This window comes from Balaenoptera borealis (assembly GCF_965194805.1).
Source record: "Balaenoptera borealis genome assembly, chromosome: 14".
NCBI lineage: Eukaryota > Metazoa > Chordata > Mammalia > Artiodactyla > Balaenopteridae > Balaenoptera > Balaenoptera borealis.
Window position 1 is genome coordinate 24,978,313 of NC_138875.1, and position 15,953 is coordinate 24,994,265.

At 51.1% G+C, this 15,953-nt stretch overlaps 1 protein-coding gene across 13 annotated transcripts in view; it reads right to left on the reverse strand.

Moving 5' to 3' along the window:
* CTIF (cap binding complex dependent translation initiation factor) overlaps window positions 1-15,953 on the reverse strand; it is a 302,947-nt gene that overhangs the window by 202,256 nt on the left and 84,738 nt on the right. For 12 of the 13 annotated variants that reach the window (XM_082354569.1, XM_082354577.1, XM_082354567.1 and 9 more), the window contains one exon: window positions 14,287-14,358. The exons of the other annotated variant lie outside the window; for it this stretch is intronic. In XM_082354569.1, the coding sequence (XP_082210695.1) occupies window positions 14,287-14,358 (72 nt within the window). The remainder of the gene's footprint in view (window positions 1-14,286; window positions 14,359-15,953) is intronic. 13 annotated transcript variants of the gene reach the window in all.

The following is a 15,953-nucleotide window of genomic DNA, read 5'->3' on the forward strand; positions in this document are numbered from 1 at the left end:
TCTGTGTCCTTCAAGTTTCAGCCCAGAGAGGGAAGACCCTCACCTGCAGAGCCTTCCTTTTTGTCCCTTGTTGAAGCCGAGGTGGCGACCCAGGCGATGCCCAGAGGGGCCAGGACTCACCGGCAGAGTGACTGCTGCCACTGAACTGACAGCCAGGAACCTAACAGCTTCCCACGTTCAGCCCCAGCGCCCGCCAGCCCTGGGCTGACAGCACCCAGGCGACCCTGGGGCCACCTGCCACATTGATGCACGTCCAGCCAAAGCCCCTGAAGCCATAAAGTGCCTTGATGTTCCTGCTTCTTGAGTTCTGGATGCCAACCCTCAAACCCTGCAACCCCTAACGCACACACAGGGCAGAGACGATGGTGGCGGGAGTTTGGCTGTTCTGCTCACTGCTACAGGGGCCTCAGCACCCTCCTTGGCACGCTGGCAAAGCTTTGTGTTGGTGTGCGGCTCAGACACCGTCTGTGAAGGGGCTCTGAGGCCACACCAAGCTGCTGAAGGTACAAGATTATATTCCTCTTTGGGCTGCTGTGCTCCTCCTGGACTCAGAGAAAACAAATCTCCTTTCCACCCACTCCGAGTCTTTCTCTCTGATGGGATCCAGCTCGAGAGCCTTCCTGCCTGTGGCTCTACTGTTTCCTCATCAGCTGGTGCCCCCCAAGCCCACAGCACATCCAGCACATACCCCAGCGGTGGATTCCCTTCCTGATCTACTGTGTGCTCCAAGTGGCGTTCTAGAAACACTAATCCGCTGGCTCACAAATGTCAGTGTGCATCAGAATCATCCAGGGAAGGGACTGAAAATGGTTTAAGTTTAGGGCAGCTGGAGTGGTGCATGGAACACACTTTTGGAAACAGTGGATATTAAAAAGTTTTGTGGGGGACAAAAAGTTTAAAAAGGCTCCTCGGTCAAATATTTGGGACACACAGAGTTAAAAGAGTGTTAAATAAATACTTTATTGCAGAACTTCTCAGTGCCTTTATTGGTCTTAGATGGATGCTGACTCTTCAAGTAGATGGCAGCACACTATGCAGCTTTTCCCAAGCTCCTTTGGCCAGAAACCCACCCCACTCTTCCTTTTCACTCCACAGAGCATCCTGCAGGACTATGGTTCCCCCACTGGGAAATGGACATCTTAAACTATCTGTTAACTCTCTTCCCCAATTAGTCTGCCATCCCCTCAATTGCAGTAGCCCTGGCTTCACTTTTCTGTTGTGTCCCCCTGCCTCCTCACCCCCACCACCTTCCTAGTCTTGGGATGCAGCATCATTCATTCTTTTTTTTTTTTTGCAAGGACTCAGTGGCCAGGCACCGAGAGCTCTCCACAAAGCCTCGCTGGCTTCTTCGAGAACATTCTCCAGGTTGCAATTCTACAGTTGGCCCTGGGACCACGGCTTTCCTCTGAGTCCCACCCCTTCCCTGGCCCTGAGGTCACCCAGCCCCTGCCAACACCCCACCAGGTTGTTGCAATGCCAAGGTTCTGAGGAGTCTTATCAAAAAAAATCACCCTTTTCAGTGGATCGCTTTTTAGCACTCAAATGCTGCTGAATCCTTCACAACAGCTTCTTTTACTGACAATTAGGCGGCCCCTTGCCAGGGTGAATCGTGCTGCTCTCAGAACAGATCACAAAGGGATAATGAGCACTTTAAACCATGTGGAAAAAGAAATGGAAACGACCTGCCCACAGGCAGGGAGATTGAAGCTGCCTCTGAAAGGGCCACGCGGGGTGCACAGCTACTCCAGATCAGGGAGGACAGATTCCAGAGAATGATAACAGCAAACAATGACGCAGCACTCACTGTACACCAGGCACCATCTGAGCACTTTACATCTGTTACAATCTTAGGAAGCAGCTGTTGCTATCACCATCCCCATTTCACTGATGAGGAAACTGAGGCTCAGAGAACTTGCCCGCATTCACAGAGCAAGTTCCCAGGAATGCATATGAGTGTGGACCAGAGTCTGTGCTCTTAACCACTGCACTCTGCATATATATTACTCAAATAACTTCTGACCCCACTGTCGAGTTTCCCATAATGCAGGAACATACCCACATCCCTACGAACATTTGGGTTTTCCGAGTTCATCTCTTGGGAAGGCAGTGCTGGTGCAGGGAGTAAATGTGAGGAAAAGAAGGAATGTAGGGGTGCAAGATGGAATGTGTAGGGTCAGGGGGCTCCGTGCATGAATGAATGAAACAAGATGGGAGTGAGTCACTGTACAGTAGAAAAACATGCCAAGTCAGGTGCAATGGGAAAAAATGACCCTCTTCTATACTGGTGTTTTCTCTTTATTAATATACAACTGCAGAGTCATTTCTGCTTGTGTACGTGTGTGTGCACAGGTATGTGTGTGTTGACAATCCCAGGCTGCAAAGGTTTAGAAATAAGGCAGAGTCTGGCTAAACAAGGCAGAGGGCAGCAGGAGGACTCCCCCCATTAATGGGAGGGTCACAGGCAAAGTTCCAACTAGAGGATGTCCGGGCATGTCAGTCTGAGTTTCCCCAGCATGGTTGCTGCTGTGTCAGCCGCACCAGAGCTGGCCAGCCCGAGACTGCGGCTGCAGCACCAGGGCCTGAAACTCCCGGACCGCAGAACCAGGGGCCAGCTGCTGGTCGTCAGCTCTACAGGGCCCAGCCTGGGCACCAGAGAGATGAGGGCACTACAGCCCCTGCCCCTCGGAAGGCTCATAATCCCAGTCCGTTTCCCCTTCTTGGTGCAAAATGTTCTTCCATAGATTCTGTCCATGATGAGGGCCAAGAGCAAGCAAACCCCACAGACTCAGGGCTCCCAGGGGAGCCGATAGGGAGGGCTGTCCCTTTAAACAATGCACAAGACCTCTCTCCTTCCTCTCCAAGGATGCCCTCCCAAGTCCCCTGCCCCCAGCCCCAGTATATCACCCACATTAGTGGATTAACACAGTGCTAGGCACTGTGTGGCCACAAGAGGTCCCTGTCCCACAGGTCTTACCACCTAGCTGGAGAGTCACAGAAAAGGAAACAACAACTGAAGACAACACGTAGTGAAGCACCATGTGATATGATGCATGCCACCCATGCTGCGGGCTCCCAGGGAGACTGTGGCTCTGGACTCCAGGAAAAACTTCCTGCAAGTAACAACACGGATGGACTGAGAGTGGGGAAAGCAGGACCCTAGGCCTGTAAGCCGCTTCCTGGGGCCCCGTGAGGGTTGCTCCAGCTCCTCACACCTGAGCTCCCTCTTCAGTACCATACTGGACTAGAACAGTGATTCCTGAGTTGGGGTGGAGGCGGGAAGTGGAGGCATGAGACATTGGGAGAGTGTGGTGCATTACACAGGATGTTTGGAGACCAAAGAACTCCAAAGGCATCTCCTGGGCCGAAACAGGGGCTTCCTGTAAGCCAGGTCCAAAACTCCTCTCAGACCCAAACAACCAGACTTTGAGGGTGACTTGGGTTTGCTTGAACAGAGAGGAAGTGAGGAGCCAAGCACAGATCAAGGGTGCGGCAGGGCAGGGCCCAAGGAGAAACAGTCCTGTCCTGGGTGTGTGCGTGTGTGTGTGTGCGTGTGTGGGTGCTGTGTGTGTGTGTGTGTTGTGTGTGTGTGTGGCTGTGTGTGGGTGTGGGTGTTGTGTGTGTGTGGTGTGTGTGTGTGGGCGTGTGTGTGTGTGTGTGTGGTGTGTGGGGGTGTGTGGTGGGGGGGAGGGGTGTGTGTGTGTGGATGTGTGTGTGTGTGTGTGTGTGTGTGTGTGTGGTGTGTGTGGGTGTGTTGTGTGTGTGGTGTGTGTGGTGTGTGTGTGTGTGTGTGTTCAGCATGTTCAGCACCAAGGACAGCACCCCCACGTGCTGGTAGGAAAGATGGTGATGGACCCCCAATATTTTAATCTTCCTACAATAGAAAGGCCTGAGGCAGGAGAACAACAGAGCAGAGACCAGAAGACAGAGCCTCCTGAGTAGTACCAGAGCTCAGTTCAGGAGCAGAAAAGGCCACTCCTTTCACTCTGGAACTTTCCTGTCTGGCCAATCTGTCCCTTCTCTCTCTACCCTCACTGTCTTTGAATTAAGACCCAAAGCCCCGGGAGAAGTGGGAGATAATGACTCCCTGTGGCCAAGTATATTTCTCCAGTCTCTCGGCTAATTAATCATGCCTTAGGATTTAAATGGCAATATTATTAGTGCCTACCCTAGACTGGGCCACAGCAGAGCCCACTTCTGGTTGGCTGCCTGTCCAGCATCTGCTGAAGTAATGGGGGCCCACTCAGCTGTCCCTAGCCCCATACCTTGCCCATGCCTCTGGGCAGAGAAAGGATCTCATCCTCCAAGGCTCCTCACTAGGAGGCCTTCTTGGTACTCCCCAGTTGCTGGAGATATCTCCCTTCCTGCCAGCGCCAGACTCAGAACCACAGAAGGCCAGGTGGGGAAGGGGCTGAGAGATCATCTGGCCCAGGGCTGACCCAGGAGTTCTGCAGAGATGCTCCCAGAGTGATGAGGTGGATAGAGTGGGAGAGAAAGCAGGTGGATTCCTTCCCCTGCCTCACCAAACGGCTCTGCCCTTCTGGTTTTCTACATGAGATTTCCTTGAAAGACTGTGATGAAACAAAAGGTTCTGTACTTTAAAAAATTTAACTTTTATTTTAGATAACTGTAGATTCACACCTAGTTGTAAAAAATAATAGAGATCCCGTGTATCCTTTACCCAGTTTCCCCCCCCAAGGAAAAACTTGTAAAAGTATATAGTTCAGATCACATCCAGGGTACTGACAGCAATACCCTCTAGATGCTGAACATTTCCATCAGCACAAGGATCCTTCCTGCTGCGCTTTTGTACCCACCCACTTCATCGTGCGCCCCTCCCCTAATCCTGAGGAACTGCTAACCTGCTCTCCATTTCTATAATCCTGTCATTTCAAGAATGGTATATAAGTGGAATCATAGAGTATGCAACTTTGGGGGATTAGCCTTTTTTCACTCCACATAATTCCCTGGAGATTCATTCAGGTTACTGCATGTGTCAAGAGTTGATTCCTTTTTATTGCTGAGTGCCATAACTTAACCATTCACCTGTTGAAGGACATCTGGATTATTTCCAGCTTTTGGCTCTGACGAATAAAGCTGCTATAGACATTCAAGTACAGGTTTTTGTGTGAACATAAGTTTTCATTTCCCTGGGATAAACACCCAGGATTGCAATTGCTGGATCATATGGTACTTGTAGGTTTAGTTTTATAAGAAACTGCCAAACTGTTTTCCAGAATGGCTGTACCACTTAACATCCCCACCAGCTATGTGTGAGTCATCCAATTTCTCTGTATCTTCACCAACATTTGGTGTTGTCACTATTTTTTTTTTTAAATTTTAGCCATACTGACAGGTGTATAGAGACACCTTGCTGAGGCTTTAGTTTGCATTTCCCTAACAGCTAACAATGAACATCTTCTTGTGCGCTTAGTTGCCATCTGTATATCCTCTTTAGTGAAAAATGCCTCTTCATGTATTTTGTCCATTTTCTAATTGCATTGTTTTCAATGCTGAGTTTTGAGAGTTCTTTACATATTCTAGATGCTTGTCCTTTGTCAGATATATGTTTTGCAAAATCTTCTCCCTCTTTGTAACTTGTCTCTTCATGCTCTAAACAGGGTTTTTCCCAGAGCAAGAGTTTTTCATTTTGATGAAGTCCAATTTCACATCTCAGTGTTGACATTTATTGTCTTCATTCATTCACTTTGAAATCTTCCCAATTCTTGTTATGACAAATGGTTTTTGATTGTAATCAGGACACTTTCATGTTATGTAATGAGACTCTGAATCTCATTTAAATCTTCTGTTTTAACTGGCTTTTTGTGGTACCACTCTGTCGGGGAAAGGGGGGTGGGCACAACCTCAGTACTGTCAGTGGAGCACTTGTTATGGCTCAGTGGAGGTAGGAGTTCCAGGACTCCACATGGTCCCCGCTGACCCTGCTATGGGGCCTCACGACCACCGGGCAACAGTGGAAGTCCCAACTCTCTAGTAGAACCTCCTCTGACACATGCCAGCAGGGAGGGGAGGGGCACCTTTATCCTGCTGAGTGGGGGTGGGAGTCCAGATTCCCCGCATGGCCTCCAACAATACCATGGGGGCAGGGAGCTTCTTACCAGCCAGCAGGGATGAAAGTCACAACTTCCTACTTGACCTTCTCTGACACCACACTGCTGAAGGAGTTAGGGGGCCGCATTACAGCCCGGAGCGGGTGGAAGTCCAGGCTCCCACTGGTTCTTTGCTGGTGAGGGTGGGGATAGGGCTACAGTTTTTTTCTGTGCTGTTTGGCTGGAGTAGAGCAGCTATTGTCTAAAAGTTTTCTATCTTGCTAGACCTAAGCTTCTATTCTTTTCCTGGACCTAAGTTTAGAGAGAATAGGCTTTTATTGGAACTTAAAAAAAAAAAATCTGTGTCCACTGGCCTTTCCTGGTTACCCACATCTTCAGCTTCAAGTCTGGGATATAGGAGGCAAAAAGAAAACCCAGGGAGGTCACCCCTGTGTCAATACTCAGGTCCCAAGGTCCCTAGCTAGTCTGCCTTCTCTCTATGTTTCAGAATCTTCTTATATTTGTTTTATATAAAATGTTCAGGGTTTTAGTTGTACTTAGCAGGAGGAATATAGAAAAGAACATCTATTCCATCTTCCCAGAAATAGAAATCTGTATTTTTAACAAAACATTTTGATGACCTTAAGTCTAGTTCACCTCCTCATTTTTCAGAGGAGAAACTGAGGCTGCAGCTAGATGACGTACGTATCTCACCAGTGATGGAATAGCGAGTCAGAGGTACAGAAGCCAGGACTCACGTCTCCTCACTCCAGTCCTCCAGTCGGATGCCGTTACCATGACAGCATGGCCCCTCCCCCTTCGTGCCCGGGTATCTGACCTCCTCTACAGACGCCAGCTGCAGCCAGCTCCCCTCCTCCTGGCATTCACACGTGGCTCTAGAATGTTGCTTGTCCACTCGAGAAAGTCTTCTTTCTCTAAGCAGACTCTGGGTACTCTGAGGGCAGAGACCAGGCCACATGGCTCATACAAACAGCGTGGGCTCAATGAATAGTTGCCGACTGCTCTCCCTATAAAAGTCAATCATCAGTATTGTTTGGTAAGTGTTGTATCCTGGTTCCTCCAGGTGAGCTGGAGCCAGAAGTCACTTTGAGCATGGGGACAGATGGCATCTTCTGGAAAAGAGAGGCTCACACGCTGGGAGCAGCAGAAGTACACAGATCATGCCGTGTTCAGTTTTGGGAGGCTTATGAAGAGGAAATATAGTCTATGCTTATGGTGCTCCCAGAAAAGTAACCCAGGATGGGACAGGATGTGGGAAGCAGTGTGTCATGTCCCAGACTTCTCAGCACTGTGGTTTAAGTGCCCATCTCTCCCCCCGCCCACTCTACCCTCCACACACACAGAGACTGCACCCATTGCCTTCACCATCCCGATTCCTGGTTCCTAGCACGGTGGCTGGCACACGGGCCCTCAATGATGACGTGCTGGTTGGATCAATGGATGAAAGAACAAATAAATAATCAAAGGAATAAACGAACCATGACAAAAGGAAGTAGCTGCAGGAATGAGGATGCTTAGCTTAGAAAGCAGACTTGCCATGGCAGACTGTGGGGGAGAGGCTAAATAGCCATGGACAAAAGGAATCAAACTAAAGCCATCAGCTGGAGTTATGAAGAGGTGGTCTGGGCTGAATCAAAGACCGACATTGTTATCAGTGGAGCTGCCTCACATGCTCTGAGACGCCTTGTGAAGCAGTGAGTTCTCCTTTTCTGGAAACGTCCAGCAGCTCAATGGCCTCATGAAGCAGGGGGATCCGGCATTGCAGGGAGTTGGATCAGGTGACCTCTGAGCTTCTTCTCATCCTGAGAGCCCACATCTTCAGGGTTCACTGGAGAGCTGCCTAGCTCTGGATTTAATGTGGTAAAGGAGATAAGGGGGGGAGGAAGTCAGCCACAGCCCCTGTTGAGTTTCCACTAGAAGTGGAGCACGTGACAGTCATTCTAGCCAGTCACCAACCAGTTCTGGTTTCCCTGGTCCAGGCGTATAGTAGGATTATCCTATTTAGTGTGTTTAAGGTTGGGTGGGGCCACATGACTAGTTCTGGGCAACAAGCTAAGAGTGGAAGTGACGTGTGTTACATTTAGGTTGGAGCATTGAATTGCCTCCGGTGCTCTTTTCCCTCTGCCATGACAACTGGTGAAAATGGCAACTGCTCCACCAAGCTGGGTCCTAAATGGGTGGCTTAAAGTTACTAAGATTCAGAGCTGTTTGTTACTGCAGCATTTCCTAGGCTATCCTGACTGATACAGGGGGACAGAATTTACCTGTAAGGAACGACAGAGAAAATACAAGCCATGCAAGGTACACAGATGCGTGGGGTTGGACAGCAGCTCCAGCAACTCAGCGGGGTGTACAGACACCCCCTCCCCCACCACTCTGGTAAAACCCAGCACTAACCAACGACTCCAGCTGTGCCCACTCCTCCTCCCTAACATCCCAGCATCATGGCCAACTTCAAGTCTCTGCTAACACTGTTTCTTCTCTCTTCCCTTCCATTTGGTCAGACATCCTACCCATTCCTGAAGGCACAGATCGAGTCTCATGTCCTGCAAGCCATCTCCCTACCCGCAGAGAGCAACAGGGCCATGCCTTGGAACGACTGCAGTGTCTGTGGTCAGGGCATCTCTTTGGGGGTCTTACCGTGTGTGCCTTTAGTCTGTTTCATGTTCACTAGCCTCTGCTCTACAAACAGGTAGTGAGCCCAAAGGCTCCAGCTCATATGTGAGCCAAGCTCACAGCAGGTGGTCAATAAATGCTGACTGAACAGAGAGCAGTGTCATGAACATACACATGATATTTCTTAATTATTCAGAGAAGCTGATTAAAAATCTGGGCACTTTGACTCAGATATCATTTGTACTGAGTTTTTAGATTGGCTCTGAACCAGATACAATAATTCCTCAAGGGCAGCAAGATGACTGGCAGAAAACTCCTTCTACCCTTTTCTGTGGACCAGAGGTAAGCAGTGCATTTGAGGCTCACCTCTGCCTACCATCTGTCATCTCTTGGGTCAGAGTCAATGCTGACACGTAGGATATACCTAACCTGCAGGTTGGCACAGGCATCAGGGTATGTGGGGGGAACAGTAGAGAAATCAGGAAAATCCAGACCTGCTGATTTTAGCAGCTATTTGGACCCACTTCATGGAGACACAGAATATAAACAGTGAAAGGTGTTTCCAGAGAGGCTCAGAGAAGTCTGTGTAGTCCAATGCCTCATTTTGTGGAAGAGGCATTGGAGTGCACGCCACACCTGGGTCAACATCTGGTTCTTCTGAACCCTGGAACAAGGCTCTTTTCACTCTCTCCTGATGCTTCGATTTGCTACCGGGCATCACGGGTGGAAGAAGGGAGTGCCCTTCTCTCCTCACTCCAGGGAGTGTGGGATCACAGCCTGTCAGCCAGGACTCAGGACACCATTTCTGACACATCCCCACCTTTCCCAGGGCTTTGCATGAACCTGTCTGGTAAGATGTGGGCTCATCAGGTTCCCAGCAAAGATCCCATCACTTGCTCAATAGCCAACACCGTGGGCCAACAAGTCCTTCGGTCAGGAAGTCCTTCTCAAGGTCTAATCAGAGGCACTGCTGCTGTCAGGCACATCAGTTTCCTTTCCTTGGCATTTCTGTGCTGATGGAGAAGACCTGTTTGCGCCTGACTCCACATAACCTTTCAGCTTCCTTCCCTGAATGCTAAGTCCTGGGCCGGCACCTGGAGATGTCGTCTAAATGCAGTGGGCTGCACTCTCTCATTTCAGGTGCCTTCCTCTAAATCATCTCCGGGCACCTCCCCTGTTACAATAAGAAGGTGAAAACTGTATTCCGACCTCCTGAGTAAATGACTAGGTGGTGGACGAGCTCTCTTGGAAAGATGCTGCCAGGATGCCAAACGGTCCCCAGTACAGCCGAGTCCCGACTACAGGCAGTTAACGGGCCTCTTCAGGACTACGTGGAGCCCATTTTTTGTTCTGGCCTCTCTGAGCCCCCTCCTCCCATCTCATGGGACTCTACCTACCCTGGCTTACCTCTACGTTGTGCCTCTGAAAGGGTTCAGAGAAGGCAAGGGCTGTTTTGGTTTTTTACATTAATTAAAACAACAAAAATAATCCCAGTGCATGACTAATCCCCAGATGGTGCCTGCACCCAGCTCCTCATGCAGTGTATCGTCTGTGACTCACCACACAGCTTCCTGGGCAGAATGCAGCACCTCAGCACCCTCCTGCGGGCCCCACTGTCCTGGGCACACGTGCCCAAGGTGGGGCAGTCAGGGAAAGTGCTAGAGCAGCCACCCCAGTCTCAACCTAGCCTCAGTTTCCTCCTGAAATTCTTCCCAGGGGTGAATGTGGGATAGTAGAGCTGCCCCATCATCCCAATGACTTCCAAAAGCTCAGCAAAGTTGGTGTGGCCAGAGGAACAGGACCCGCTAGGGAATGACTGCGTAGACTGGGTCTGAGCCATCTCAGGTATCATTATTGAGCACCTACTGTGTGCAAGGCCCTAGGCTGGTGGGGGGGGGGCAGTCAGGGATGTAAAGGGAGCCCTGGCGGCGCCCAGCTCAAGGCCCACCAGCAGGCTGAGGGGGCAGGCAAATGTACATATGGAATGTCCTGATCAAACCACGGATTAGTGTGCGGGTGAGGGTGTCTGCCTCGTTGAGAGGGTGCAGTGAGGAGGCCAGTGGGTGCTCATATGAGCTGGTCCAGCGCTCCTACATCTGGTGGACCAGGCTGAAGGGGCCCTTGAAGGCTGTATGGGCAGCGGCATCCCATCAGAGCTGCCCCCAGCTAAGGCACTCTTCAGCTGGCAGCTCCCGGTTTCCCCTCCATCAGGGGGCCGCTCCAGGGCAGGGTGGGCAGGAGCCGCTGTCTCCGGTAAGTTGTGGGGCTTTCCTTACGTCACTCAAGGGATGCTGACCAGCTTTGATCCCCCCACCGGAGGGCATCAGAAGATGGCTGCTTCACGGACATCCCTGGCGGCCCAGTGGTTAAGACTCTGTGCTTCCACTGCAGGGGGCAAGGGTTCCATCCCTAGTCGGGGAGCTAAGATCCCACATACCGTGCGGACAAAAAATTTAAAAAATTTTTAACTTTAAAAAAAAGATGGCTGCTTCTTGAGGGGACTCCAGAGGCTCCTGGAGACGAAGCCCAGGGTGGGTGTGCCCACTGGCAGGAATGTGGACGTGAGCCAGCATGGGCCATGGGACAAGGGCAACACCCCAGAGAGGGCAGAACATGAGAAAGGAGGCTGTCCCAACACTGCTGAGCTGCCATGCCAGCCCTGAACACCCTCCCAGGAGGGTGGCGAGAGAGAAGGAGACTTCCATCTCGCTTACACCACTCTATTGTTCGTACCCTAATTAACTGAGTTACTAATGTCTACGATCAGGCCTTTCATCACCGAACCAAGGTGATGACCTCAGGAGACCTCATTTCAATCCTGCCTCTCCGTGCAGTGCGGGTACAGCGTCCGGGGCCTTCCGGGAGGGCCAGCCCGATGCCACCTCCTCTGCTCGGCCTGCCCGAGTGCCTTACCTCTGGGCCACCTGAGGTCTGGCCACGCCGTGCACACTGTGTCTCCTGCCCTGCACTGGGCATTCTTTTACACGTTATCTTGTCCTTCAGGGGCCATGCTCCAGGCCACTACAAACACTCCCTGGCAGAAGAATCTATGAAAAATCCCTCTGCAAACACCCTGAACTCTTGGGCCCGCTGAGCTTTCCTCGGCTCTAAGCAGCTTCTCACAGCACAGGGTGCGACCTCACCAGGACTCAGGCGGAGCAGCCTTCCCGCTTCCCCCGGCTGGCTCGCTGCATGGGGACACCGCGGGCTCTGAATCCAGAACGCACAAGGCACGTGGCACGTGGGGCTGAGGCCGTGGCTGTCCCCCGGTGCCCCGGCTACTCTTCCACTTCTTGGAAGCAGATGTCTCCCCCTTCCTCCCGCTGAGATGATCAGACAGACTACACGGGGGCGGTGGGAGTGCCAAAGGCCCCATGGCCTGTAGGAAACCCCTACTATGAAGCCCTCGTGCTCCGGGCACATCGGGGAAGTAAAGCGGGTTTACATCCTGAGAGCCCACCTTCCCCATTCCTGGGGCTCTTCCCCTATAATGGACTTATGCTCAGTTCCACCCGCCAAGAAAGGACCTAACATGAGCCTTTTACAATTTCTTCTTTAAGTTCAGTTGCATTTCGTTTTGCATTTCATTCAGCCCCTGCTTACCCCAAGCCAACTTTTCAGCTGCTTCTAAGATGGGATTCAGGGTCAGCTGGTCTTCATGGTGCCAGGGTATCCCTTCCCACAAGTCCCCGGCCCTGGCCAACTCCCCACCCACCCTCTTCCAGGGGCTGAAACCAGCTGTGAAAGGACAGCTCAGAGTGAGGCAGGCAGATGAGAAGCAAGTGGGAGGATACGCCATTCTCATCCCCCTGGAAACCTGTCCAGAGTGATGGGAAAATGGGACCAGAGAGAAAGGGTGGGGAGAGGGAACCCAGAAAAGAAGATAAAGGAGGGAGAACAAAAAGGAAGACTGGACGATTCCAGAACCAGACACCTACTGACTAAATAACAGAGAGCTGGTTTTTCAATCTCTCATTTACCAGCCTCTTATGTCCCCATCCAAGACTTTCAACCCTTCCCTGAAGCTCTCTCTCTGATTCTTGAGTCCCCAAATCCAAGTCCACCTTTGCTGCTGAAGAGTTAAGAGAATCTTCACGTAGGAAACCCCAGATAATTGGCAGACACTAGTGACAGTGCCCCTGATGTGTCAGGCCTTCGGCCAAGAGCTGGAGGGGTTTAGGGAGTATAAACGGAGTCCGTGACCAAGCACCAGCAGCCTAGTGGTGAGGACAAAAGACCTCCGTAGAGGGCTACCTACTACAGGAAGACAAGGTAAAGGGCCGATGAGGGGACAGGACAGGCAAAGACCTGGGTTCAAGTCCCAGCTTGGTCAGGTCATGGCACCTCCATGGACCCCAACTTCCCTGTCTGTAAATGGCATGGAGAAGCTAGAAGGACCCTCAGAAGCCACCGAGTCTCCTGGTTTTTGTATGAGGAAGCTGAGGACACAGAGAACTGCCACCAAGTTTGTGGCAGAGCACCTCGCCCTGGCTTTATCACGGCCTCCTACTTAAGAATCAACGAAACACACACACAAGCATCTCATCATGTGACAGGACTGTCCAGGGCAGCTGCCCCGACACACACACCCCATGGTATAGCAAAGCCCTACAGCCTAAGAAAGATCTGGAACTGAGGCCACTGCCCTCCTTCCCTCACGACAGAATAGAGAAGAGTTGGTTTAATCAGCACCATGGACCGAAGTCAGACACAAGCAAGTGGGCCCAGGCAATGTGTCAACACAGGTGCTTTGGAACTGGGAGCAAGTTACTGCTGAAGCCCATAAAGCCTCCCTCATCTCTCTGGACAGGTGCAGTGGGAGGCTGGGCTGGGGGTCTGGGATAGACGGAGTTTTCAGTCTCTGATCCCACCGTCTCTCGCGGGACGAGGTATCAGTAAGAACAGCTCGACAACCAGAGGGTGTACGGGATCTGGGGGTCACCAGGGACGGCTCTCAAAGAGCAGCCGCCTCCTTCCCTCCCGGCCACACGACCCGCACAGGGGCCCCCTCGGGATCTCACAGGGAAGCAGCAGGGGGAGAAGCAGCGGATTCCAGCCTGGTCCCAGGAAGCTGGTTGGCTTCCCTCACACCCACAGTCTGCCCCTCCAGGTCCTCTGCAAACCTGGAGCAGAAGCGACCTCCAGAGTGCCCCACCACCACCAAAACCCTAGGATCCATCATCATCGCTGATGTGCGAACCTCCAGTTCACTCATTTTACTGCTGTATAATATTCCACCGTAAGGATGTATCACAGATCACTCACTTTATTGCTCTATTACAGTACATTGTAAGGATATATCACGTATCGTTTATCTATTCTCCTCTCAACGGATCAGTAGTTGTTTACAGATGTTTGTTATTATAAATAATGCTGCTACTAAAAATAAATCTTATGAATCTATGTGTTCTGGGCAGGGAGGGCTTCACTGTGGGCTGGATATTCAGGGAGAACTTTCCAGAGGGCAGACTGCACCCTCCCCTGTCCCATTTCCCGCACTCCCACGTCACCACCTCTCAGGAGCAGCATGGTGAACAGCCCAGGAACCCAGACAGACAAGACCACGACGGCCCCCAGATGGAGCACGGAGCTGGCTCCTTACCTGCTGCAGGGGGGCTCGCCCTCGGGAGAAGGAATAGCTGCAGTCCAGCTGCTCACTGCAGTCTGCCGTCCACTGCAGGGGAGAAAGGAGTGGTCAGTGATGGCAGGACACACAGGCTCATACTCGCTCTGCCCTGGCCCCCCAGGCACGGCCCCGCCCTGCTGCAGTAGAGCCAGTATGCAATCCTGCTCAGCCATTTTCAGAGACAAATCTTTCTGTACCAGCAGGTCCCACTTGGCATCTCCCAGTGCCACATGGAGGTGACCCTTTGGCGTATGTGTGGGGAAGGCAAACTCATTTCCTGTCACCTAAGCCCACCAAAGTGATGAAGAGCCAGCTACATTCCAAAGCCAACCAGACAACACAGAGGGTAAATATGAGTTTTGAGAAACCAGCACCATGTTTGACCACCTAACCATGCTTCAGCCACACTAGTCAGGGTCAAGGTTGGAGCTAGAGGAGAGGCATGTATGTGTAGATCATCCCGTACACGCAGCCCCGAAGTACGGTGGACCTGTGGACCGACAGGAGAGCATGGCATCGGGGGAGAGCCCCAGACTGGCCGTCAGAAGCCCAGTCCCACCACTGACCTCAGGGGCCTCTTGTGCCCCAGAGTGGGATATGACAACTACCAGTGTGACAGTCCCCAAAGCCTGCCACATAGGGGGTCTCTGGGTCCTACCCTCCACCCACTGAATCACTCGCTGAGGGCAGCACCTGTCTTCTCCATTTTGACAAGCTTTCCAAGGGATGCACCAGAAGTTTGAGAGCCACTGAAATCCATGTAATCTCCCAGGCTTCACTTTGTCATCTATAAAATGGGGACAGCAAGGCTGGGTGACTCTGCAAGGTTGAAATGAAGGGACTTTGTAAGCTACACAAAATCTATATATAGATATAAAGTAGTAGTAAGAGTGCAGCTCTTCCATGGTAATGTGCTATCTGTATATATGGTGGTGCTTTTATTATTGTGTTAAATGTTAGGTAGGCTCTCCAGCTCATGTTGAACATTGATCTTGACCTACACCCTGTATGATTCATAAAAAGTAGAGGAGCCCAGTATATCTCTGTTTGACACACTAGTTCAAAACTGTGAGTGAGTGTGGATGACTCAAAGCCATCACCGTCCTGGATTTGTGAAACCTTGGCTAGACACACCCTCCAGACTGGGGGTCAAGGGCATGACCTTTGTATAGGAAAGACATTTTATTACAATGCCGATGGTACAGGCTGGTACAAGTGTACTCTACAGCAGTGCTGGCCAACGAATAGGAACCGCAGACATAATTTTAAATGATCTAGTAGACAGATTTAAAGAAGAAAAAAGAAAAAGGTAAAATTAAACTTAATAATGCATTTTATTTATCCCAGTATGTGTTTATCTAAATAGGTAATTGATATAAAAATGATCAATGAGATATTTTACATACTTCTCTCCATACTAAGGTTTTGAAATCTGCTTAAAGCATGTCAATTTCAAGTACTCAAGAGCCACATGTGGCTAGTGGCTGCCCTGTTGGACAGCACAGCTCAGCTCGAAGGAATTGGCAAAGGCAAGGTACCAGTCTCAAGAGAGTGTGCCCTCAGAGCCACTTCTTGCCCATCCCTGCTCTGTACCGCAGAGGGGCTGAACCCTGCAGACTCAGCTGGCTTCCAGCTGGGTTGGG